A 26,902-nucleotide genomic window follows, 5' to 3' on the forward strand; every position below is an offset into this window, starting at 1 on the left:
CCCCTCCCCCTTCAAAAGACACACCCCGGTCTCGGGGCGGGGCGGGGTGTCGAGGCGTTCCCAGCCTTCTGGAAGGAAGACCTCGGTGTGGAGGCTGCATCTCCGTCCGTGGCCTCTCCAAGGTGGCCCCCCTGTGGCTCCTTGGGGCTGTTGAAACCAAAGCTGGTTCCCGTCGCTGGGAATCCCGGAGTTCCTTTTGTCTATCAGCTGAAACTAGAGGCCGGAACTGTAGGCGAACACCCACCAGTCCTGAAGTCCTCTGCTCCTTTTCCCTTTCCTGCCTGGAGGGCAGTCTGCCCCGCAGCCTTTTCTCCGGCCACAGTAGTAGATTTTTCATTCCTAACCCCCCTCCGAAACGTTCCCCCCTTCGGCTCAGAGGAAGGAAGGATTCCCATAGTACTTGTGTTTGGATTTATCATTCATGTAAGCTCACCGCCTTTTTTTCTTTCCAACCCATTCCCATCTAGCCACAACCCTGATAATCATCCCCTAGGTTTTGCAAACTATCAACAAAGAAGTGTGGCTAGTCGCGTAAACAGAGCCCTTGACTGGCTGGGCTGTGCAAGTTAATGGAGCTTCCTGAACTGGCGCTGTTCTCCCAAGCTGGTCGGAAAGACCTTTTTGGCTAGAGTTAAGGATGTTACTGCATGTGCCTAAAGTCTTTTTTTTTTTTCTCCTTTCTACAGTGAGGTTTTAAAAATCCAGGGTAACTTGATTAAAATGTAGCTGTTTGAGAAGCCTAACTATAGAGGCAGAAAAATACAGAAAGGAAAATGTAATTATGATTTTGGGGTAGTTTTCCAACTTTTTGAAAGTGCCAAAGATGAAGTGTATGGATTTTTGAGATTACTGTAACTGGTAAATTGTATTCTTTGATAAGTAAGCTTTTAGCATGTGATATTTTGCACTGAGATATTTTTGTTTTATTTTAGTTACTGGTGGGAATTATTGATTACCTGGACATCTTAAACCGAGAAGCCTGTGAACAGGTTCATTAAGAATCTATCTTGAAAAATGCATTTTATGAATGCTTTGAATTAAGGAGGTGTTAACAGTGGTTTGCCATTTTTGCCACATAAGAGACAGTAATCTGAAACAGTTCCCTCCCTGGCAGTTGCCCATATACTTAAAACTGGCGGGGTCTAGTACGTTGAGTGACTATCCTTCAACAAGGAGGAGAACGCTAACAATCTACTGTATAAATGTAATCTCTTTGGTAGCATTTACTATAATGGACACCTTTTCTGCATCTAATTTTCAGATACAGACTTAACGCTTGCGATCTGGAAAAGCATTTTGTACAAATTGAAAGATTGGGCTTTCTCTTCAGTTTTCCAGATGTATTGTCTCATCTGCATACTTGAAACATCCACAATCACATAAACTCCAGATGTAACCATGGAGTTTTGCGACCCATCAAGATATAGGAAAAGTGTTGGCCAAGGTTCGGAACCAGGCAGTTTTCCATCAGTTCAACAATTCATATAAACTAATATATTCTCTGCTGATTATCAGGAATAAAGAGCCAAATCAAGTCATGCACATTCTGTTGGCAGATGGACTATGTGGCTGTTGAATTTGACTGTAACTGGTTACTCTGTCATTCAAAGTCAACTTAATACGCAAGTTACGTCCTAATGGATGTAAAGACCTGTGTTGATGTGCCCAGATTCTAGCAAATGTTGACGCTAAGAAACCTATTATGACTAATCCTTGGGAAGAGAAAGTCTGCAAAATGGCTCAAACGAGTTTACTGCAGGGGAAGCAGTTTTACTGTAGGGAGTGGGTTTTCCACAAGCTTCAGCATTGCCTCCAGGAGAAAACTAACTGCTGCAACAGTGCTGTCAACACACCACCCCTTGTAGTGAATTCTGGGAATAATGCTAGTGTTGTCTCTGGAAAAGGAGCTGCCTGGGGTGTGTTATTGGTAGGAGGGCCTGGCAGTGGCAAGACAGCCTTATGCACTGAGCTGTTGTGGCCAAGTTCACCTACAAGCTTGCAGAGAGGTTTACATCGCCAGGCTTTGGCCTTTCATTTCTGCAAAGCCCAGGACTCTGATACTTTGTGTGTTGGAGGGTTTATTAGAGGTCTGGTTGCCCAGATCTGCCGCAGTGGACTTCTCCAAGGATATGAGGACAAGCTAAGGGATCCAGCAGTTCAGAGCCTCCTACAGCCCGGGGAATGTGAGAGAAACCCAGCTGAAGCATTTAAAAGGTAACAATAAGAATGTCATGGTGTTCTGGTTTCTGTGCAAAAATTAAAGTTTTTTTAGTTTTTTTGTTTGTTTGTTTCTTAACTTTACCAGTGCTTTTACTACCGCTGTATATTTGGGGATAATCTGTGGTTATGAATACACCTGTTTACTTTGTTGAAGGAAATAAAATTTAAGCCTTGTATTGGAAGGATATGGATTAAAAGTATATCTTCTACTTGTTTAGTAATGGAACGTGAAGCACTGAAGAAACTTAATTTGAGAGGTGTGGTATTCTTTCAGACTTTTTAATGTGTAAGTGCCGTCCAGTAAAACTCAGGGCAAATCTGTTATCTTCGGCTGTTAGCCATCAAAATCAGCATTAGAATTGTTATATCATTCTTAAATTAATGAGGAAATAGGTTAGGCAATACCTGTATCACAAGTATGAGATGCCAGGTTTGATGGACAGTGTTCAATATGGAATCACTGTGTATGGAATCAATAATGCAGTCTTTAATATTAAACTTAACTTTTAAGAGACTTAAGTCTCTGTACATAAACAGTTCTTTTCCTCTTGACTTACTGCTTTTTCTGGAGATACTATCACTAGTTGAAGAGCTGAGTTTTCATTTCTTATAAGTAATTTCATAAACTGTATTTATTGACACCTTAGAAAATGTTTCAAAGAGCTTATAGTCTAAATTGAACTTAGTCTAACTAAATTATGTAATTATGCAATTTGTTTTATTGGAATTAGCTATGTAAATTTCTAATACCTTTAAATATTTAAAATCAAGTCTAATAACTGTATATTTTTGATATATTCTGATTCTAAGCAAATCTTTCTCTATAGTATTGGAGATTTTCTTGAAAAAGATCCTTCTACTCGGATGGATTTTCTCTAATTTCTTTTCCTGTGTGAATTTTAGTTACTCATTGAAGGGGAATAAGAAGCAAATAGAGCTGTGTGTAAATTGATTTTTATTAATTTTGATTTTCTGATTGACAGAAGGAGCTAATCACTTTGTATTCCCAGTCTGTACTTGGTTAGGGAAAGCCTAGTTTTTCCACTTGGACCATTTTGGTGCTCTTATTAATCTTCCACTGGATCTTTCAAAAACTTGGGTCACTTTCTTTTTCATTAAAGTAATGAATCATTAAATAAATTAGGTAACTCTGATATTGGAAAAGCTGTTTCTGATAATTCACAGAGCTACATTTCCTTCAAGACTGCAAAGCAGTAAAATAAGCATAGTCGAATGCAGACATGAGAACACAATTAAAAGTTAAAAAGAAATATTTTTACATAGTCTATGGCATTAGATGATCTAGGCCTCTGCTTTTGGACAGATAGTTAAGATTTCATTGTGGGTTTTATTAGTGACTGATTGACTTGTTAGATGAGTCCTTTAGAGAATTTTGATAGGAACGTATTTTTGATAGGAATTTTATTTAAGCAGGGTTAGATGTAATTCAACAAGTAGACAATGGAGCAAAAGATAATTATTTTCAAAGAGTTGCAATATTTTGAGGGAGACAGAGCTGGAGGTAATTATAACATGATGGGAGATGAAATATAAACAAAGAAAAGTATTTTTTTTTCATTTTTGACAAAAACAACCTCCCAAACCAGTTTGTGTATTGTTACTTTCTTAACATCTAACACTTGATAATATTGATGGCTTCATACATTCATGTGTGAAACAATTTAATAGAAATAGAAAATTGATAAAGGTAAATCTTAGTTCTTCACAGATCCACAAAGTTGGGGAAATTTCAGAGTGATTCAGTAATTAATGCTTTTTATCTGCTTTTCTTCAGTTTTACTTCCTAATTTTTTATCCCTATTTTTTTTTACCCTTAATGATACTAGATACAGTATGTAGTGCTGCAAGCTAACTTCTTACATGAAGTCACATAGCTAAGTGGTAACTTGTTAATTACCAGTTTTTTGAAATCACATTTTCTTCACGATAATTAAAGACTGAAAGGAACTTCATGTTAAACTTTATGTTAAATATTGCTACTTCTTTTTCTTCTGACATGGTAGAGTATAGTCTGTTGATTCTGAGATTTAGTTGTCAAGAAATTTCTTCTGACATCCATTCATTCATTCTTACAGCAGATGTTTATTGAGAGCCTTTTGTGTTTTAAGCACAGTTCAGCTGGAGATATTTATTGAGAACTGTCTGTGTGTTACGTGGAATTCAGATGTGGATAAATCAGTGAACCGAACAGACAAAATACCCTGTCTTCATGGAGCTTTAAGTTCTTACGCTAATATTTATCTTATTTCTATAAAAAGAAATAATATTGATACTTCGGGTATCAATATATAGATACCTACTGTAGAAGCAGCACATGAACATTTTAACACAAATGGAATTAGATCATCTGTTGAAGAGAATGATGAATGAAGACACATTAATTTCTTATTTTTGTTCTTTTCCATTTTTCTTCGCTGGTTAAAGTGAAAAGCTATTGTTACTACATTTAGAATATATATATTTTATCTGTTTCTGTTGGTGGAACAAAGTTGATGACAATTACATTTTTACTTTTTTTGAGAACCAAATGCTGATTTCTTTCATTCTGCCTCCCGCTTCAGGCTTTTATTGCAAAACTTTGCCTTTTGTGTTGAATTGTCTTTTCTAGAGTTAATGTTAGAGGTAGAGTTTCCTAGTAGTCCTCTAACTGTAAAACAAATTCCAGTTGTTTTTGACAGAAGGATCAAGGCACCTAAGTTATGGAATGAGGGAGGGGCTAGTGGTTTTAGATCCTGTGATTGGTTTAGAAGCACAACTGAAGATAGTTATTTTTTCAACCAGAAACTTCTTTCTGAACTTTACTATCATGGTCCTTGAACCCCCAAGGGTCTTTTTTGGAGAGTTAGATGGATGGGGAATGGAAGTACAAAGCTTTGTTCCTAGTGGATATCATTCTCTTTTATTTCTGGTTAACAATCTGCAAGGCCAGGTGTGAGTCATTTCTGTGTGTGATGTCAATTTTTCTGAGTCGAGTAAAAAGATTTTGTTCTGTGTAATGTTGATAGGAATTAATTAAACATCTTCAGTGGTACCATAAATTAAGTGTAAATGGAATAAAATCATGATGAAGAATTAAGGATGAATGACTCTAAACTTTGAGAGTTTAGTAGAAAAGTCGTGTGAGAAGTGGTGAAAGACAGCAATGACTTGTTAGAAAAGGACTGGGAGCTGGAAGACTGGACTGTGACCTTTGTTTTTATGTTGAATAAGAATCCTTGAATGGTGAAATTTTCTTTCTAATCTTTTTATCTCCCTCTTGAACATTTTATAGTTCTTCACTGGTATCTCTTTAGATTTTTAACTTCTTTTGTAATTATTTATGCATACATGTTCCGTAATCTCCTCTATTAGGCATATGTTTCTTCGTGACATTATTCATGACTGATTAATATTTTATGTTTACCATAGCGCTTTGAACAGCACTTTGCATATCGTAAGTGCTAAATGATTATCATTTGAAGGAGTGAATAATACTACTTACCTATCTAGAATGTGCTTGAACCTGATTGAAGGACAGCTGAAGTGCTTGCATAAGAAAGGAAATCGAAATGTTATATCACTTAGGTCAGTTTTAAATGCAGACCAGACTGGTACAGTGATTATTAATTTATTAACCTGCTGTCTGCTCTTTAGCATGTATGAATGTGGATTGGTCCAGATAGTTTTACATGGCCAGATGTCTGTCTTCTGTCTTAACTGTAGTTTTAAGAGTATACTCCAAGTATTTTTGGCAAACTCAACAAAGGGGCAAAGAACAGAATGGGACTGGAACGTGTGCCTCCTTCTTACCCTCAGTTGTGGGGTATTTTCAAGGCAAAATATTTCCTTTTCATTATCTGTCTTGAATACCTAAGACTATTTAAGATAACCATCATTATCTGTTCTTAAATATTGTCGGATTAAAAGGTCTTGTAAAAGTGTCTTTACAGTTCACATTTTGAATAAAATAAATGAAAATATAATTTTCATAATCAAAATTCTACATTTCTTTTAGTGTAATAGTGTCAGTTTCCACTGAATTGTCTGTTGCTTCCAACGCTTATGTTATTTTGACTTTGATATGGACTTCCATGCATTCAAACCCTTGCACTTTCCCTTCCTAAAATCTTTTCCTTTTACCCTAGACAGCCTTTCTCTCTCTTTTATACTTCATGTCTAAGTGCTGCCTCCTTTGGTTCTTGGTACCTTTATCATTTGCTGAACTAGTCCTCAACATTTAATCAGTTCTGTAGTGGCATAACATATTGCTCCGTATTTATACTGTTTAACATCAGCCACGTTCTTAATTCTGCTTGGCCATTTTTTAATTTACTTCTTGATAACTCAGACTTTATTTGGATCAGAAAGAGTAAAGTAGTGCCCTATAGGTTGAATATATTTTTTATCCAATTCAGGAAATTTCACACACCTATCCAGATTTGGGGGTTTTCTTGAAAAATAAAAATTGGAAATTTTGACAGTATTAGCTTTTCACTTTTTTTGAAGCAATAATCTGGTGGCGCTGTGTCATCTGCTGTCTTTATGTGGGGCCTACACATTCTAATTTGATTCCGTCTCCTCCACTCTCTATTATTCTATCCCGAGACTACTTCGTTTGTTTATATATGCCAGCCTGGCTCCTGTGGGCATTTGCAAAGGTGAACATGTTTTCTATTTCTCTGAGTAGAGAAACACTATAATTTTTATCTCCCCCCCAATTTGCTATTATATTATCTTGAATTTGTACATGCAAGTACTACTACTTCTTCCCTATCACCTCATTTTTTCTTAGTGTACTAAAATCGGACTTCTACATCTACATGTTCACAGAAAGATGTTTAAGCATAATAGCTTTTGAATCCACTACTCAGTCGATCTTTAGTCGATCTTTAGATGATATATGTTAGGACTTTCTTCATTATTTGTGCTTTCTTGCATTCAGAATCTCCTGTCTGACTGTATTCTTTGGTGGCCCTTCCTCTAGGTTCTCTGGCTGTTTGTCCAACAAAGCTTCCTTAGATCTTCTCTCTTTGTATATACGCTCCTTTACTTACATGGCTACCAATGCTCATGTCTAATGTGATAGCAATCAGATCTACATTGACAGCCTTTGTCTTCATTCTGATCAACATATATCTTTTCACTGGAGTGTCTCTCACTTACCTTCCTCTGTTCAATCCAGCGTCTCTTTTAGCATTTCTCTTCGTTGACTCATTCATTCATTTTTTTTAAAAATAAATTTATTTATTTATTTTCGGCTACTTTGGTTCCTTGTTGCTGTGCACGGCTTTCTCTAGTTGCAGTGAATGGGGGCTACTCTTCGTTGCGGTGCGCGGGCTTCTCATTGCTGTGGCTTCTCTTATTACAGAGCACGGGCTCTAGGCATGTGAGCTTCAGGAGTTGTGGGATGCGGGCTCAGTAGTTGTGCCTCGCAGGCTCTAGAGCAAAGGCTCAGTAGTTGTGGCACACAGACTTAGTTGCCCTGCGGCATGTGGGATCTTCCTGGACCAGGGCTTGAACCCGTGTCCCCTGCATTGGCAGGCAGATTCTTAACCACTGCGCCACCAGGGAAGCCGCATTCATTTCTTAAACAAATAATCAGCACCTGCTATGTGCCAGATGTGTGCTGATGTCCAGATAACAGGACTAAAGTGGTGAGCCAAACAGGACACTGAGCTCAGTGGGGGGAAATACATTGAACAAATAATCACAAAAGTAAATGTAAAAATGGAGCTTTGGTAAGTGCTAAGAAGGAGGGACACAGGCTGATAAGAAAGCATGTAATATGAGGCTTGATCGTTGTCTTGGGTTCTGGGAAAACTGACTCTCTTATCTAAGTTGTTCCATAATTACTCTTATTTCCTAGACCCTTTCTACTTAAAAGTATGATCTTAAGATCAACAATAGTGGCACCACCTGGAAGGTTATTATAAATGCAGAATCTCGAATCTACTGAACTGAATCTGCCTTTTAACAAGATTCCTAAGTGAATTCTGTGCACATTGAAGTTTGAGAAGCACTGCCCAGGCTAGATTCTAGAGTTTTCTTTGATTATTTTCTATTATATTTCTCTATTCTACGGTATTTAATCTTTTTCTTGGAATGCTTCTTGAATTCTTTTCCCCTAATCTAGAATTTTTGTTCATCACCTCCTGGGTGCTCTACTTAATCTTAGCCTCTCTATATGTAATTCATTTTGGTAACAGTTGGCCAATTAACCGTAGTAAAACAGTGCTTTCTTTAGGTCATTCCTCTGAGCCTGTGATAACCTCTACAACAAATTTAAATTTCTCTGCTTGGCTTTAAAAGTTCTTCATAATTTGGTTCTCTTCCATCTAAAATATGTATCATGTTTCCAAACTTCACCAGAACACATTAAGCTCATTTATTCTTTCAAGAAATATTTTTAAGCATATGAGACAATGTTAAAGTCGACAAGAGATATGAATAAGAATAGTCTTATTTTTCTTAGTGTTTAGTAAGAATTTGATATACATAGTAAGGATATGGACCTTTTGTTTGTTATATATTTTGCAGATTTTTTTTTAGTTTGTTTTTTAGCCCTTAACTTTGTTTTTAGCAATTTTGCTTTCAGCAATTTTGCTTTTTAGAAAATATCTATGAAGTATAATGGCTTCTATACAATGAAATGGTTTGATTTTATAAAGTAAAATAAGTAAATACTTATTTTTTCCCCTTAAAAAAAATCTTTGAAGTGTATTCTGATTGGTTGCCTGTCTTTACTCTCTAGTTGTTCTAGTGATGTCTTTGACCATACTATACAATTGTTTTAAATTTCAAATCAGTTTCTTTCTTTCATGTTATCTTAATCTCAGAAATATCCCTAATGTCATTTTTTTTCTACAACACATGTAGTGTAGCTAAATATAGTCTTTGGTAATAAAGTAGAATTTGAATATGTTCATGTAATTACTTAATAAAAATAGGTATTAATTAAGAGAACTAATTATATCTTACTTGTGGTTATCTTGAGAAATGATTTGGAACATTCCAAAAACTGGTGACCTTCTACAGTTGTGACTCATGATTTGAATATATAGAAACTGGTGTGGATTGAATTATTTGCTTTTGTTCTTCTTTTCTCCATGTATCCTTGGTCTTTGCCATGTGATATTGCAGTCCTTCTGCTAGAGGAGAAGTGTACTTCTCTGCCTTTTGATTTTGGCTCAGCCATGTGATTTGCTTTGGCCAGTGGGATGTTAGTAGACGTTACCCAAACAGAGGCTTAACATGTGCATGAGTGATTGGGCTTGTCCTTTTTGTGTCTCATTAACTTCAGAAGAACATGTTCTGGCGAGCTCGTTGGTCCAAAGAGGATGAGGGAGATGTGGAGTAAACCAGACCCAACCGGAAGCTTGACTCCAAGCCTGGAGTACAACGAACTCATAGACACAGGAGAAAGTATAAATGATTGTTATTTCAAGCCACTGCATTTTGGAGTGGTTGTGGTATATCACTGTTGTGGAAATAGCTAACAATACAAAAATTAAGGAAATAATATTTCAAATAGGAAATCATTAATTTTCATCAAAAGTCTAGGAGTCCTCATTGATTCCTCAATTTCATTCACCCCCTACGCTCAATCCGTCAGGTACTTTTGTTCTGTATCCAAGATAAAACAAATACCTCAACTTTTCTTCATCTCCATTGCTGCCACTCCCATTATCCCTTTCAGTGGTGTCCTAACTGGTCTTCTTCTTGCTATTGTTGTCCTTCTTATCTTCACAAAGCAGTTAAGGATAATCAGATCTTGTTAACTCTCTGCTTAAAACCTGCAGATAGCTTCTCACTACCTTCAGAATAAAATCTAAGCTTTACATGGTCTAGCCCTTACCTAGCATTTGACTTCAGCCTGCACTGTTTTCAGCCTTGTTCATTGGTTCTTCATCCACATTGTTCTTATTATTGTTCTGAAATAGGTCACATTCTGGCCAACAGATTTTTGTATGGCTACTTGCTCTGGTATCACTTAGTGTACCAGCTTTAATGTTACCTCCTCTGAGATCTTCCCTTGTCCACTGAATCTTTACAAGTCTCCCCACCCAGTCATTTTCTTAAATCACAACATCCCACTTTGTTTTCTTTATTTCTTAATTTTCAGTGTCTATCATGATTGGGAATTATTTTGTGCATTTGTTCACTTTGACTTTCTGTCTACCTTCTGGAATGAGCAGAGTACTTGTCTGTCTTGTGTCTTTATATCTCCAGGGCTTAGAATATAGCAGAGACTCAGTATTTCCTGAATTAATGAGTAACTGTATTTTACTTTAAAACGTTATAATTTTGTCACGTTGATAATTTGTATTGCTCAACCATGTTCAGCTTTGAAATATTCTGTTTTCCTGTGGAATAATACTATACATATAGATTATATAGTTATAGACGAAAAGTATTTAAAACCAGTATTTTTGATGATTTCATTAGTGTCAACAGTTCATATTGAAATTAATTTTTATTAGTGGAAAATCTTTTTAATAGCATCAGATTTATGTTATGTGATGTGAGTCATATGAGGTCATAAATCCATAGTTTCATCTGTAAAATTCTTATCATTCTTTCAGCCATTGTCATTTAAATTTCATATTCACTTAGAAAGGAGAAAAAACTTTTGTAGCTTAAATCTCAGCTAATATGTTTGTTAAATTGCTGCTTTAGGGAGAGAAGCAACTTGCAAACAGAGGACTTCACAGGAATCGAAAGGGAAAAATAATGGTAGTAAAGGGGAATAAATTGTAGAAAATAGATTTACAGAGGAAATGATAGATTGCTCCTACCCCCAAAGGTTCAGTTATACAGGAAAGTTAATAAAATTGAAAAACAAAGATGCATGTACTTCCTCATTTTGCCATATTTGCTCTGAATCTGGGTTTCCTGTTTCTGTTTTAAAGAAAAAATAATACACATTCGAAGGCACCCAGGTATCCCGTTAAGTCTGATCTACTCATACCCTGTAGGTGACCCCTCCTGTGAGTTTACTTTTTATGCCTATGTAGTTTGACCAGTTTATGTACATAGGGAGATATATATGTATATACACATACTTGTTACATGGTCTAGTTCTGTACATTTTTGATTCCACATCAGCAATTCTCAAACTTTTTTATTCTATGTCCCCTTTATACTCTTGAAAATTATTGCAGACACCAAAGAATTTGTTTATGTAGGTTGTATTTATAAATATTTGCTTATTTAAAATTTAAACTGATATTTAAATATGTATTAATATATTTAATAATAATAAATCATCATCTATTAACATAAATAACATTTTAATGAAAGAATAACTATACTGTCCAAGACCAAAAAAAAAAAAAACACTTAAAGAGTGGCGTTGTTTTACATTGTTTTGCAAATCTTTTTAATATTAGGCTTAATAAAAGACAGCTGGATTATCATGGTTCTGTTTCTGCATGCAGTCTCTAGAAAACTCCACTTTATCCTTGAGAGAGAACAAGAGTGAAAAAGGCAAATGACATCTTAGTTTTATTATGACCCAGAATAGGGGACTCCTAGGGATCCCCAGACTACACTTTGCAAACCATTGTTCTGTATAAATAGTACTGTGTTGCTAGCACTATTCTGCAACATTTTCTGTGTAACATTTTTTTTTTAATGTTTAGCCAAGTTTTTTATGTGGATCTACATGATTCACTTTACCATACAGTATATAATTTCATTCTTTATACTATAATTCGTTTGTTGTCATGTTGATACTCATTTAAGATGTATTCAACTTTTTCAACTTTACAAAACAGTTACGAACATTCTTGGGTATTCTGGTGTGCAGATACTAGGAATAAAGTAGTGAAGGGTGATTCGAGGTTGAATACTTAGAAGTGAAATTTTGGATCATAAGGTGTGTATATCCATCTTCAACTCCGAGGAGATAGTACCAACTACCCTTTAAAATTACATCAGTTTATCCTCTTGTAGTACTGTGTAATTTGAGTTTCCATTACTCTACTAGGTCACCAATACTTGCCATAATGTCAGAGTTCTTTATGTTCTGGAAAGTGAATGTGAAATGGTACCTTATTTTAAATATCCTTGATCCTGTGGCTCGTCATTTTGCTTGTGAAATTTTTGTTTTGAAGTGTACAAAAAAGAATATAGTCAAATATATCAATCTGTTCTTTTTAAAAATTGTTTTAGTTCTCATAACTTTAATAATTTTATTTATTCATTTATAAATTTATTTATTTTATTTATTTTGGCTTCGTTGTGTCTTCATTGCTGTGTGCGGGCTTTCCCTAGTTGCGGCGAGAGGGGGCTACTCTTCGCTGTGGTGTGTGGGCTTCTCATTGTGGTGGCTTCTCTTGTTGCGGAGCACAGTCTCTAGGCCCGCCGGCTTCAGTAGTTGTGACACGCGGCTCAGTAGTTGTGGCTCGCGGGCTCTAGAGCGCAGGCTCAGTAGTTGTAGCGCACGGGCTTAGTTGCTCTATGGCGTGTGGGATCTTCCTGAACCAGGGATTGAACCCGTGTCCCCTGCATTGGCAGGTGGATTCTTAACCACTGCACCACCAGGGAAGTCCCTCAATCTTTTCCTTTCATGATTTCCTTTACACTTTGGCCTTTTTGGGTCTTAATATTTAAAAACTTGTTTTCTCCTTGATTGTTCTAGCAGCATTTGTTGAATGGCTCACTTTCACTATTGATTTGTAATACCACTGCAGTGAGATACACACACACACACACACATACACACATATGCATGTATTTCCGAGTCCTCTATTTTACTTTGGTTTATTCGTTCATTCATTGATTTATCAAATATGTATTAGATACCAGGAATGCACCAGATGCCATTCTTTTTTTTTTTTTTTTTTTTTTTGCGGTACACGGGCCTCTCACTGTTGTGGCCTCTCCCGTTGTGGAGCACAGGCTTCGAACGCACAGGCCCAGCGGCCATGGCTCACGGGCCCAGCCACTCCGTGGCATGTGGGATCTTCCCGGACCGGGGCACAAACCTGTGTCCCCTGCATCAGCAGGCAGACTCTCAACCACTGCGCCACCAGGGAAGCCCAGATGCCATTCTTAATACTGAGATGTATTAGTAAAAAAGAAGTGGCAAATATCATCTGTGTTTATGGAGCTTACATTTTGAGGGTTGGGGTGGGTGGTTAGTAGAAAAATGAAAAGTTAAGATAGTATATAATACATAGCATATCACTATGCAATAAGTGCTACGTGGAAAATCAAAGCAGAATTAGGATGGTAGGAGTGATGTGCTGAGTAGGTTGAGGGAGGAGTGTTGCTATTTATATAGAGGAGGTTAGGGCATCCTGAAGGAAGTATCCAGACTGAGGATATATCAGGTGCAAAGTCTTGAGGTGGGAGTTGGCTTAATATTATCCAAGAGAAACAAGGGGGAGCCTGTGTGGCTGGAACAGAGTGAGCAAGTAGTTGAGTATATGAGACAAGTAGAGATGTAGTTAGGAGCCACATAATATATGGACTTGGAGGCCATTGTAAGGACATTCATTTTTCCTTTGAGGAGATTGGAAGCCATTAAGTCTTTTAAGCAGAGTAGTGAAACATCATATGACATGATTTTAAAGGATCACACTAGCTACTGTGTTGAGAACTGGGGTGGTAAATGTGGAAGCAAGGAAACCAGTAAGTGGCCAGTGCAGCAGTCAAGGTGAGAGACAGTGTACTTGGACTAAGGTGAAGCAGTAGAGGTGGTGAGAAGTGTTGTATTCTGATTTTTTTTTTTTTCGGTACGTGGCCTTCTCACTATTGTGGCCTGTCCCGTTGCGGAGCACAGGCTCCAGACGCGCAGGCTCAGTGGCCATGGCTCACGGGCCCAGCCGCTCCGCGGCATGTGGGATCTTCCCGGACCAGGGCGCGAACCCGTGTCCCCTGCATCTGCAGGCAGACTCTCAACCACTGCACCACCAGGGAAGCCCTGATTATTTTTAAGATTGACCTGATAGCACATTGGAAGGTGGAATATGAGAAAAATAGAGGAGTAAAGGATGGTTCTAAGATACTTGGCTTGAGAAATTGTGAGGATGGAGTTGTCTTTTACTAAAAAGAAGAAGACTAACAGGAGCAAGGTGGAGTTTGAGGTCAGAAGTTTCGTTTTGCATATGTTCAGCATTAGACGTCTGAAGTTAGGTGAGCAGTTAGATTTACCAGGCTAGATTCAACAGAGAGGTGCTGTCTCTATATATCAATTTGGTTTCAATGGAATATATATGGTATTTAAGAGCATTAAGTAGCTTATGTAAGGAATGAATGTAAATAGAGAAGAGAGAAGATCCAAGATCTGAACCTTAGTGTACTTCCAAATTCAAAGGTTGAGAATATATGAAGAAAAAGTAGCTAGTATGAAAGGAGCAGAAAGCCAGGTGACAAAGTGAAGACAGTGTCATTAGAAGGAGGAAGTGATAAGCTAAGTCAGGTATTTGCTGAATTGAGGATTGATTTTAGTAACATGGAGGTCTTGGGGTATAGGTGGAGTGGAAAATAAACCTTGATTTTAATAAGATCATGAGTAAGTGAGAGGAGTAAATAGACAGTAAATATCGGCAGAATTTTTGAGGCATTTTGCTGTAAAGAAGGGGAGCAGCAAAGTTGAATAATAGCTGGAGAAGGATATGTGTTTGAGGGTGATAAAGGAGAGATGAGATTGATGATTCGAGAGAGAAAGGGTAAAGTGCTGGTAATAAATCATTGAGAAGGTATGATAAGGAAGGATCTGTTATTAGAGTGGATGGGATAGGAGTACAGATGGTTTCATCCATAGTTAGAGGAGGGAAGGCAGTGTATGTAGATATACGTGCAGGTGGGTTGGGAGAGTAGATGTTCCAGTGAGTTTGTGGAAGTTCTCTTCTAATTATATATGCCTAGAAGGGTGTGTGTGTGTGTGTGCATGCACACATTTTTATAATAAATGTGACTTATACGTATTTAAATAGTTTTTTATTATCTAGGAAACAAGGTCAATAGTTGCAAGTGAACGTGGGGAGTAAGGAAATCATGGAGGTTTGAGAAGAACGAAGTGTAAAATATCATCTAGGCAAGTGGGGCATGGATGGTTTAGTATTTCTCCAAGTGTGGTGTAGGCCCCTGCAAGGTCAAAATTATTTTTAAAATAATACTAACACATAACACAGTATTTGTTTTTTCACTCTTGTTCTCTTTTGAGGGTATAGTGGAGGCCACATGAGAGATTGAGCGTACAAATATTCTGGCTGAGATTTTGATTAGGGTTGCATTGAATCTTTAGATTAATTTGTGGGAATTGACCTGTTGCAGTGTTGAATCTCCTAACCCATAAATATATCTCCTAATTCAGTGTTGAATCTCCTAATCCATGAATATATCTCCTAATTCAGTGTTGAATCTCTTAATCCATGAATATCATGCTAACAATAGTATCTAGATTATTTAAGTCTGTATTTATTGTCTCTTTTTCCTCTAGATTACCAATCATGTATTTCTGCCTTGTTTCTGTCTGATAATTTTTGATTGTATGTCAGACAGTGTGTTAAATGACTAGAGTTCCAGATAATATCTTTCATCAGAGAAGGTTTTCGTTTTTCTCATTTGGGCAGAGAGAGTGAGGGGATGATATAATCAGGGATGGAAGTGGGGGTGGGGCTCCTTTGTAGTCTTAGTAAGACTGCTAGTTTATTCCTATTATTTTGGTGTGGACCTTCTAAGCTTTTGATTGAGAGTTCCAAAAGGACTTGATAATTCAGTTCTTCCCCAAGAAATATTTATTTAGTCCTTTGACTTCCTGCCCTTTATACCTTCAAATTCTAACAAGTGTCTTGAAGAGGATGGGTTTTGTGTTTAAAGCAAGTACCCTCCCATTAGCAGAATTTTGTCTTCAACATACAGACTATGGGAGATTTCATGATGGCTTTTAGACACACTCATCCTAGTTCCCTAGCTTTTTAAATACAACCCAGAATTTAGCAAATTTACCTTGGAGAAAATCAGCCTCTTGTTAGGGACACCTCAGATTTGCACTTTCTCTGAAAGAGACATAGCTGACCTCTGAAAGTTGTGCTGATTTTATTCCTCTGGTAGAGTCCCTCAGGGTGGCCCAAGCCTGATTCTCAGTCCATACTTAAAATCAGTGTATCCTGAGGAGAAAGCAGCAGGTGGTTTGGTTTTTTGTTTTTGTTTTGCTCATTTTGGATCAACTCCCATCCTCTGGAGTTCTAATTCATTTTGTTCTCTTGCTTCAACAGCTTTCTCATATCTTTAAAAATGTAAATTTTGTAACGGATAACTTTTTTTTTCTAGCTATTGCAGCGGGAGTTTTGGGCTGCTGCCACCTACTGCATTTTATCTGGCAGTGGAAGTCCCTATGAGGAAGATTTCTCTGGTTCTCTCCTGTTTTATTTGATTTGTGGCTTTGCTTGTTAAATAATTCCTTTTTTTAAAAAATGGATTTTATTCCCTCTTTTATTTATCTGAATATCACAACTACATTTTCTTTACATTCTTTGGCAGTTTTATAAGTTACTTTCATTTGGACATGAACACGTATTCCGATTGTTGAGTTTGCTGCTTTCTCTCTGAGCACTACAAATTTTGTAATTTTTTTTCACTCTCCTGTTTGGTTCACCACTTCTACCTCTGCTCTCCTTGCTCTGATTGCCAATTGCCTCCACCACTCCCCACCCTCAGTGCAGTCTAGGATGAGGGCCAATAATTGAGATACGAAGCTCGCACTCCAAGCCAATACAAGTGATTTTGTAGATTTAGTCACTGACCCACGATCATTTTAGGTTCAGTTCCTGTCTCCAAGGAGGCTGATTTTTTGCCCTCCCTGCTGCTGCTTAAAAGCCATAGCCCTAGGCAGTAGTCTGTGCTTTTTGTTTCCTTCTTTCATTAGTAATAAGGAGAGCCCCTGTTCCAGCCCCTAGTTTCAAACAGTGAGTCTGAGTCCTATTAGTAGAGGCAGGACTACTACCTCGCCCCTTTTTCTTCCACCATCTAATCCCCAGGCTGCCATTGCAGACTAGTTTGACAAGCTGAAGTTTTCTGTTCACTCACAGCATTATGCTTCTTTTCTGTTTCTGATACTTAGAAATGTTTATTTTATTTTTGACTCTGGTTATGTTTTTCTTATTTCATTTTGTTTTTATATTTCATCATTCCCTGCTATATTTTAGCAAAGGGGAAACAGTGCATAAAAGCATGAAGTTAGGACAATATCTTGGTCAAAGTTTAGAGAGAAATTTTACCCTACATTTTGGCCAAGCTCCTGACCTGATTTTAATTATCAATTGTACTAATTAGATTTTTTTTATTGAGTATATAAATTTGATCCCTAACTGGTTTGAGATATCTTATACCCTGTTCCACATTTTCACATGCTTTAATTTACTGGAGGGTAATTTCATTCCTAAGAAAAGAAAATAGGGAAACAACCTAAGTGTCCACTGACTTAGATAAATTGATAAAGAAATTTTGATATGCATATATACACATAATTCAGCCATAGTAAAAGAAGGAAATTCTGTCATTTCTGGCAACATGGATGGATCTTGAGGGCATTATGCTGAGTGAAATAAGTCAGACATAGAAAGGCAAATGCTGTATTATTTCACTTGTGTTTGGAATCTAAAAAACCCAAGTCACTGAAATGGATATCAGCTTTGCAGTTCCCAGAGCCAGGGGTTAGGAGGTGGGGGCATTAGGTGAAGGTGGTCAAAAGGTGCAAACTTCCAGTTATAAGAGGTGTAATGTATGGCATGGCAACTATAGTTAGCAATACTGTATTGTATATTTGAAAGGTGCTAGGAGACTAGATTTTGAAAGTTCTCATCATAAGGAGAAAAATATTAACTGTGAGATGATGGATATTAACTAAGCTTATTGTGGTGACATTTTACAATATGTACATATATGTGTTGTATACCTTAAACTTATACAATGTAATATGCCAATATATATCTTAATGAAACGGGAGAAAAAGAGAAAAGTAAAACCTGTGTTTGTTTTCCTAAGACAAGATATATTAAGTAAGAATTATTAGTGATTTAGTTTTTCTACTTCTCATCTTTTTAATAAACATTTATTTTAAAGCATAGGCTTTTGAAAGAATTTAATCATTTCATTAATAAAATGACGGGCCAGTATGTCAGCATTGTACTTCCAGATGGTTTTGGAAAGTGCTAGGTATTTAGGATTACCTTTCTAGGTAAACTTCAAATGTATAATATTTTGATGCTAAATTTCACCAGATAGTAGTGAGATTTTAGACTGCAGAATTCAAAGTGGGTAATCTGGTAATATTACGTATAATTTTTTTTTGGTTGAAAAAGCTTTCCTTTCTCAATTGAATTCCCTTTGCAACTTTGTGAAAAATCAGCTTCCTGTATTTATACTGGTCTGTTTCTAGACTTTCATGTGTCTGTCTTTTGCAAATACCATACATTTTTTTAAATTTACAGACTTTATTTTTTAGGTTCACTGCTCTTAAGGGGAACATGTAGAGAGTTTCCATTTATTCCCATCCCTGCACACACACAGCCTCCTCCACTATCGACATCCTGCATCACAGTGGTGCACTTGTTATAACTGATGAACCTGCACTGACACATCATTATCACCCAAAGTCCATAGTTGACATTAGCGTTCTCCCTTGGTGTTGTACATCCTATGGGTTTTAAGAAATATATAATAACATGTATCCACCATTATTGTATCATACCCAGTAGTTTTACTGCCCTAAAAATCCTCTATGCTCTGCGTATTCATCACTCCCTCCTCGTAACCTTGGGCAACCACTGATCTTTTTACCATTTCCATAGTTTTGCCTTAAGAATGTTTGACAATCAGAATCATACAGTATGTAGCCTTTTCATACTGGCTTTTTTCACTGGGTAATATACATTTGATTCCTCCATGTCTTTTCATGGCCTGATAGCTCATTTCTTTTTAGTGCTGAATGATTTTCCATCGTCTGGATGTACCATAGTTTATTAACATTCACCTACTGAAGGACATCTTGGTTGCTTCCAAAGTTTGGCAGTTATGAATAAAGAAGTTATATACACCATGTGTGCAGGTGTTTGCATGGACATACTTTTTCAGTTCATTTAGGTAAATACCAGGGACACAATTGCTGTTTTGTATGGGAAGAGTATGTTTAGTTTTCTATGAAACTGCCAAACTGTCTTCCAAACTTGCTATATACCATTTTGCATTTCCACCAGCAACGAATGAGAGTTCCTGTTGCTCCACATCCTTGCCAGTATTTGGTGTTGTCAGCGCTTGGATTTTGGCCATTCTAACTTATATGTCGCAGCTTGTCTTAATTTGCAATTCCCTAATGACATATGATGTTGAACTTCTTTTCATATGCTTACCTGCTATCTGTAGCTTCTTTGGTGAGGTGTCTGTTCAAGTCTTTTGCCTATTTTTTATTCAGTTTGTTTTCTAGTGTCCAGGTGCATCTGCCCCAGGTAAGTAAGTGCTTGCGTTCTGTGTCTGCCTGCAGATGTCTGTGTCACCTTAGATTTTGGGCTAGTCGGTTGCCCTGTGACCTAAGCACTCTCATAGGTTCATGAAAAGTCTTGAACTTGCAGTTTGCCTGGCTTATTTTGTTGTAAGACTCGGAGGGAGACTCTTAACTAGTTCTCTACACCTGAGGGAGTGAGCCAGAGAATGAGATGAAACTCAACGTTCAACAGTGAAAACCTTAAGAAACTATTGTACATGTAGTATCTGTCTAATAGTATACTCCTTATAATACTTGTAGGAGCTTTTAAAAGTTAATTAGCCTCTTGAGAAAGAGGCAGTAAGTAAATTCACTGTATTAAAAAAAAAAATGGATTTCATTTCAGAATTGCCCTAATGGTCTTTTAGCTGCCTTTCTGCCTGAAAATCAGAAGGCCAGCTACAGAAGCATGATGCTGCCAGTGCTTATTTTTAACATAGAATTGAAAATGGGGGGAAAGCTAGCTCAAGGACTTTAAATTAAATTCATAAAAGTATTAATGTAATATATATTGCCTGAATTTTGTACCTAAGAAATGTAAGACATTTAATAACATATATCTACAAAGGTAAAACCCTGCGGCACACTGCTGTTTTTAAAGATGGTGGTTATCTTTGTATGAATGTGATAATCTAATACTATTACATTATCTCATTTTGAAGATAATGTATACATATATATTCACAAACAGAGGAAAATCTGTTTTAGACTTCTAAAGCATTTTTGCTTTGTGTGTGTATACTTTGATGGGATTGTCATTTATAAAATGATAAAATGTAATCTGGTAGAGATGTGGATCTGTGTGTCACTTGGTGGTATAGGTATCCCCATATGGTGCTTTTGATGGAATAAATGAAAGGAAACTGAATATGGGAATTCTGAGTCTAGAAAATTTTTTATCTAGTGTTTCAGAGTAGCAATTTTCCTATTAATTACCATTCATTCATGAAGCAGATTTTACTGTTTGTGATGTGCAAATAATGGTTTTGTGTGCTGGGAATCTAGCAGTGCACAGGACGGGCTCCATCCCGGGGAGGCGGCACGGAATTGGAAGAGCTTCACCCCAGCCTTACAGTGAAAGCGGTACACGAGATAACGCAATAAATTACTTTGAGGATGGGATCAACACTACAAAGAAAACAGGATGAGTTGTTAGAGGAACAGTAATACACGATGAAGGCCATTTAAGACACGGTGACCAAGGAAAACCTCTTCAGAGATAAACTTTGTGTTGAAATTTGAAGGAAGAGAAGTTCGGCCTGGGGGAGCTTTCTAGGCAGAGGGAGTACCAAGTACATAGGCCCTGACTGGAGGAAAGGTTGGTGTTAGGACTGAAAGGGGGACAGTGGCTGGAATAAAAGGGAGGACTCAGGAATTAGTCCTAGGATTTTGACTTAAGAAACTAGGGGGGTGATGGTATACCACTAACTGACATGGGGAAAATGGGGAGGAACTTATTTGGGAGGTAAATTTAGAGAATGCTTCTTTAAACATGTTAAATTTGAGATGCCTGTAGGACATCCACATGGAGATGGTAGCAGACAGTTTCGAGTTTAGAGGTGATGTCAAGACTAGAAAAAATTACTCAACATTTTTGAAGCCATAGTTTGGCTTCTGGTTTTAACATGACTCAGTAAGGCCTGGGAAATAGTCTAATAGCAAGAAAGTGAAACTGTGAGAGACCTGTAAACCCCAGCCTCAAGATAAATGTGGAAGTTAATACCAAACTGAGATGCAGACAAAACTGACACAACATTTACTCTTTGAAATAAATGTATACCCTGAACATCATCAAGAGCATAAAGACCCTCATTTGGAACCACGGAGACAGGTTATAGACTTATGCTAGAAGTTTCCCTGGATCCAGTTAAGCAGAAAGGAAGAACAAAGAGGGCTGGGAAGAATGAGTCACACAGATGAGCTATGTGCAAGAGTCAGACATTTGGGGGTAATGGCGAGGGGGTTGTGGTGAGAAAGGCCTTGTGTACATCCCCACAGCTTCTCATCTTAATTGGTTGGGGAGAAGTAGAAGCACAAAGAAGTTGTTCATGCCCATAACTCTGAGTCATAAGGAGATTCTTAGAAGCCTGGACACTGGACACACTAACCTGCAATTGCTGATCCAGAAAGAAGTTATCTTACTGAAGAGCTGTCACAAGATATGTAAAAATATATCTCAAAACCAGTAGGGAGAAGGGATCTAAAAAACAGCACCATACTAGGACTTCCAAAACTATGTTGAATAAGAGTGGTGAGAGTGGACATCCTTGTCTTGTTCCTGATCTTAGGGAAAATGCTTTTAGTTTTTCACCATTGAGTATGATGCTTGCTGTGGGTTTATCATATATGGCCTTTATTATGTTGAGCTAGTTCCCTCTATTGCCCATTTTCTGGAGAGTTTTTATCATAAATGGGTGTTGAATTATGTCAAAAGCTTTTTCTGCATCTATTGAGATGATCATATGGTTTTTATTCCTTAATTTGTTAATGTGGTGTATCACATTGATTGATTTGCATATATTGAAGAATCCTTGCATCCCTGGGATAAATCCCACTTGATCATGGTATATGATCCTTTTAATGTGCTGTTGGCTTCTGTTTGCTAGTGTTTTGTTCAGGATTTTTGCATCTATGTTCATCAGTGATATTGGTCTATAATTTTCTTTTTTTGTGATATCTTTTTCTGGTTTTGGTAATGGATAAAGAAGGCACATATATACAATGGAATGTTACTCAGCCATAAAAAGAAATGAAATTGAGTTATTTGTAATGAGGTGGATGGACCTAGAGTCTGTCATACAGAGTGAAGTAAGTCAGAAAGAGAAAAACAAATACCATATGCTAACACATATATATGGAATTAAAAAAAATGGTACTGATGAACCTAGTTGCAGGGCAGGAATAAAGAGGTAGACATAGAGAATGGACTTGAGGATGTGGGATGGGAGGGCAAAGCTGGGGTGAAGTGAGTAGCATCGACATATATACACTACCGAATGTAAAATAGTTGGCTGGTGGAAATTGGCTCGGTGCTTTGTGACGACCTAGAGGGGTGGGATAGGGAGGATGGGAGGGAGGCTCAAGAGGGAGGGGATATGGCGACATGTGTGTGCACATGGCTGATTTGCTTTGCTGTGCAACAGAAACTAACACAGTATTGTAAAGCAACTATACTCTAATAAAGATCTAGTAAAAAAAATCTTATATTTTTAACAGTCTATTTTAAGTGAATAACAACTTAAGTTTGAAGGCATAATAAAGCTCTACATTTTACTCTTCCTCCCAAAAAAAAAAAAAAAAACATCAGAAATGCTCACCAGAAAAATATTGCCATGGAACAAAAAGAAAACCGTAGCCAAACATATTGTCTTAAATGAAAACATAATTAATGAGCAATTGCCTGACTTAAACAGTTGCATGAAGCAGAGATACAAGTGCTTGGAAAAGAGATGGTGAGACAACAGAATGAGATGAAACTTAGCTAAAATATATATGGGGATTTACTCTGTCTGTGAAAAGAGAGATATTTCAAATCAAGTCAATAAGAGAAAGATAATTTAGTAAATAGTTTGGGGATAACTGTGGAGCCTTGTGGGGAAAAAAATTGGAAACCTAGTTCACATCTTATGTCAAAACTAATGTGATTAAAAAATAAATTTTTCAAAGCTTTTGAAGAAAACATGAGGAAGTGTTTTTTTTAACCTTTAGAGTAGGGAAGTCCCCTCAGAAATGAAACATATAAATCTCAGAATTCATAAAAGAAAAAAGACTGATGTGTTAACATATAAAACCCAGAATTCATAAAAGAAAAAAGACTGATATGTTATATAAAAGAAAAAAAAAGAGAAATTGTACATTTCAAAAAACCCTTAAAAACTCAAAAGAAAAGTAACAAATGATGGAAAATATTAGCAACAAAATCATTTTCTTAATACTCTCCAAAAAAGAGAAACATTAATCTTTTGGAAAATGGATAAAGGATATGAAGATGCAGTTTAAAGAAAAAGAAATAAAACTCCTAGACATTTGTAAATAAGATTGACCTCATGATAAGGAAATGTCAATTAAAAGCATAATGATGCCATTTTCTGCATATCTGTGGAAAATAACGTTAATTGCGATAATGGAGGGGCTAGGGAAACAGGCAGTCTTATGCAACTGTTGGGAGAGTATGTTTATATAATTTCTAGAGGGTATTTTGACAATATCTGTGAAGATATACACAGATATGCCCCTTAACCTAGCAACTCTAATCCTAGTAATATATCCTAAAGATATACTTGTATATTTTAAAATGGTATGTATAAGAATATAGTAAATTTAAACTGAATCATATGAATAATCACATTAAATGTAAATGGTAAATACCCTAATATAAATGCAGTTTGTCTGATTCGATAAAAATGCAAAATCTAATTATATGTTACCTAAGATAAATATATATAAAGAGACATATAGCTTAATTTTTTTAAAATGTAAAGATATATACCTGACTGTTTTAGCTTACTGCCCTTGGGTTCCTTTGTTTTTGAGGCAGAGATAGCAGTATGCTGATTTTTTTTTGAATTTTATTATATTTATTTTTTTATACAGCAGGTTCTTATCAGTTATCCATTTTATACATATTAGTGTATATATGTCAATCCCAATTGCCCAATTCATCACACCACCACCCCCACTCCCCGCCACTTTCCCCCCTTGGTGTCCATACATTTGGTTCTCTACGTCTGTGTCTTTATTTCTGCCCTGCAAACCGGTTCATCTGTACCATTTTTCTAGGTTCCACGTATGTGCGTTAATATACGATATTTGTTTTTCTCTTTCTGACTTACTTCACTCTGTATGACAGTCTCTAGATCCATCCACGTCTCTGCAAATGACCCAATTACATTCCTTTTTATGGCTGAGTAATATTCCATTGTATATATATACCACATCTTCTTTATCCATTCACCTGTCGATGGGCATTTAGGTTGCTTCCGTGTCCTGGCTATTGTAAATAGTGCTGCAATGAACATTGGGGTGCATGTGTCTCCTTGAATTATGGTTTTCTCTGGGTATATGCCCAGTAGTGGGATTGCTGGATCATATAGTAATTCTATTTTTAGTGTTTTAAGGAACCTCTATACTGTTCTCCATTGAGGCTGTATCAATTTACATTCCCACCAACAGTGCAAGAGGGTTCCCTTTTCTCCATACCCTCTCTAAGCAGTATGCTGATTTTTAACTGCACAGGGGCTCGGTGCCCCTAACCCCCAAGTTGCTCAAGGGTCAGTTGTATATAGAACAATTGAACAACACTATCACCACTTGACCTAATGGACATTTATAGAACAGTCCATCCAACAATAGCACACACAGTCTTTTCAAATGCTCACACGTTTACTAAGTTAGACATTCTGGACCATAGAACAATGCTTAATAAATTTAAATGTGTGCAAGTTATACAAAGTATGTTATCTGATCACAATTGAATTTAAATAATGGTAACACAGGAACATAAAATACCTGGGAGGCCCCCAAATATTTAAAAACTATACCATTCACTTCTCAGTAACCTGTTTCAAAGAAGAAATCAAAGGGAAATTATTTTGAATTGGATGATAGTGAAAAATACTTGAGGGAAATTCATGACATTAAAGGATTATATTAGAAGTATGAAACAATGATTTCAGTTTGTATTATAAGGAACTAGGAAAAGAAGAGCATACAACCCGGAGTAAGCAAAAGACAGAAATAATCATCAATTCCTATCAATTTCACCCACCAAATTTCCCTCAGATCTGTCTACTTTATTCTGACCTTGCTGCTTACTACCTTATTTATAACATTGGTTTTAGATAGACAGTAGACCATTGTGGATAAGAGTGTAGACTAGGGGGTGACTGACCATCCTGGTTTGCCCAGGAGTGGGGCATGGGGGGCATGGACAGGGAGGAGGAATGGCTGGTTCTCAACACTTAGAACTGGTAAAGTCCTAGGCAAACCAGGCTGAATGGTCTACCCTTGTGTAGGTTCTAGAGCCAGACCCTGAACTTCAGTCCCTTCCTTGAGCTTTGGATAAGTGACTTCTCCTCGTGTGCCTTGTTTTCCTCATCTGGAAATGGGTATTACAGTAGTACCCATCTTAAAAACTTAATGTGAGAATCAAGTGAGTTGATGCGAATGTGAAGTACTTAAATGCAATAAAGCACTGAATTAAAGTTAGCAGTGATGGCCTTGGTAACAGTAGTTCAGGATGGAGATTGTTTTTTCTTTTTTTCCCTTAAATTCTGAGCAGTGGCCTCCTATCACACTCTTTCCTTCTAGACTTACTCTGTTTCAGGCTTTCCTTCAACTGTAGCCAGTTTGTCGTTCTAAACACAGATATAAACATATCAGTTCCGTGCTTAAAGTACTTCACTGGCTCCTTAGTACCCTTAGGTCAGAGTTCACATTTCAAAATAAAGTTTGTAAGGCCCAGCATTTACTCTTTCAGTAATTTTCTTCGGTATGTTGTTCACTGGTCTTTCTCTTCCCCCAGCCTGTGCATGTCCTATTGCCTTAACTAGATTTTTTTTTCCTGTGTCTGTTGCCTTACTCTAGAACTTTCTCCTGACTAAGCTCCTCTCCTAACTTTGCTGACCTCTCCCCCTACCCTATCCTGATCAAAAATAGGTTAGGTGGGGGCTCCCTTGGTGGCACAGTGGTTAAGAATCCACCTGCCAATGTAGGGGACACGGGTTCAAGCCCTGGTCCGGGAGGATCCCACATGCTGTGGAACAGCTAAGCCCGTGTACCACAACTACTGAGCCTGTGCTCTAGAGCCCATGAGCCACAACCACTGAGCCCACATGCCACAACTACTGAAGCCTGCACGCCTAGAGCCCGTGCTCCACAAGAGAAGCCACTGCAATGAGAAGCCTGCGCACCGCAACGAAGAGTAGCCCCCACTTGCCGCAACTAGAGAAAACTCGCACAGCGACGAAGACCCAACACAGCCACAAATAAATAAATTAATAAAATAAAAAAAAGTAAGGTTATGATCTCTCTCAAGTGGCACTGATTATAGGATATTACTATAGTATATTATGATAGTATATTATATATATAAATATATATATACTGTATATGTGTATATGTACTATATACGTAGGTAAATATATAACACTGGTTTTACGTCAACCTTCTTTGTTCTCATAGTAGAGGAAC

General features: G+C 37.1%; 1 protein-coding gene across 1 annotated transcript in view; it reads left to right on the forward strand.

Annotated features, from left to right (window-relative positions):
* The first annotated feature begins 1,687 nt into the window (after positions 1-1,687).
* The window catches only part of ANKRD50 (ankyrin repeat domain containing 50), a 39,077-nt gene continuing 13,862 nt past the window's right edge, over positions 1,688-26,902 (forward strand). Inside the window, exon 1 of the mRNA XM_079718144.1 lies at positions 1,688-2,214. Within this exon, the coding sequence (XP_079574270.1) occupies positions 1,703-2,214 (512 nt within the window). The 5' untranslated portion in view covers positions 1,688-1,702. The remainder of the gene's footprint in view (positions 2,215-26,902) is intronic.

The sequence above is a fragment of the Hyperoodon ampullatus genome (assembly GCF_949752795.1).
Source record: "Hyperoodon ampullatus genome assembly, chromosome: 1".
Classification (NCBI taxonomy): Eukaryota; Metazoa; Chordata; class Mammalia; order Artiodactyla; family Ziphiidae; genus Hyperoodon; species Hyperoodon ampullatus.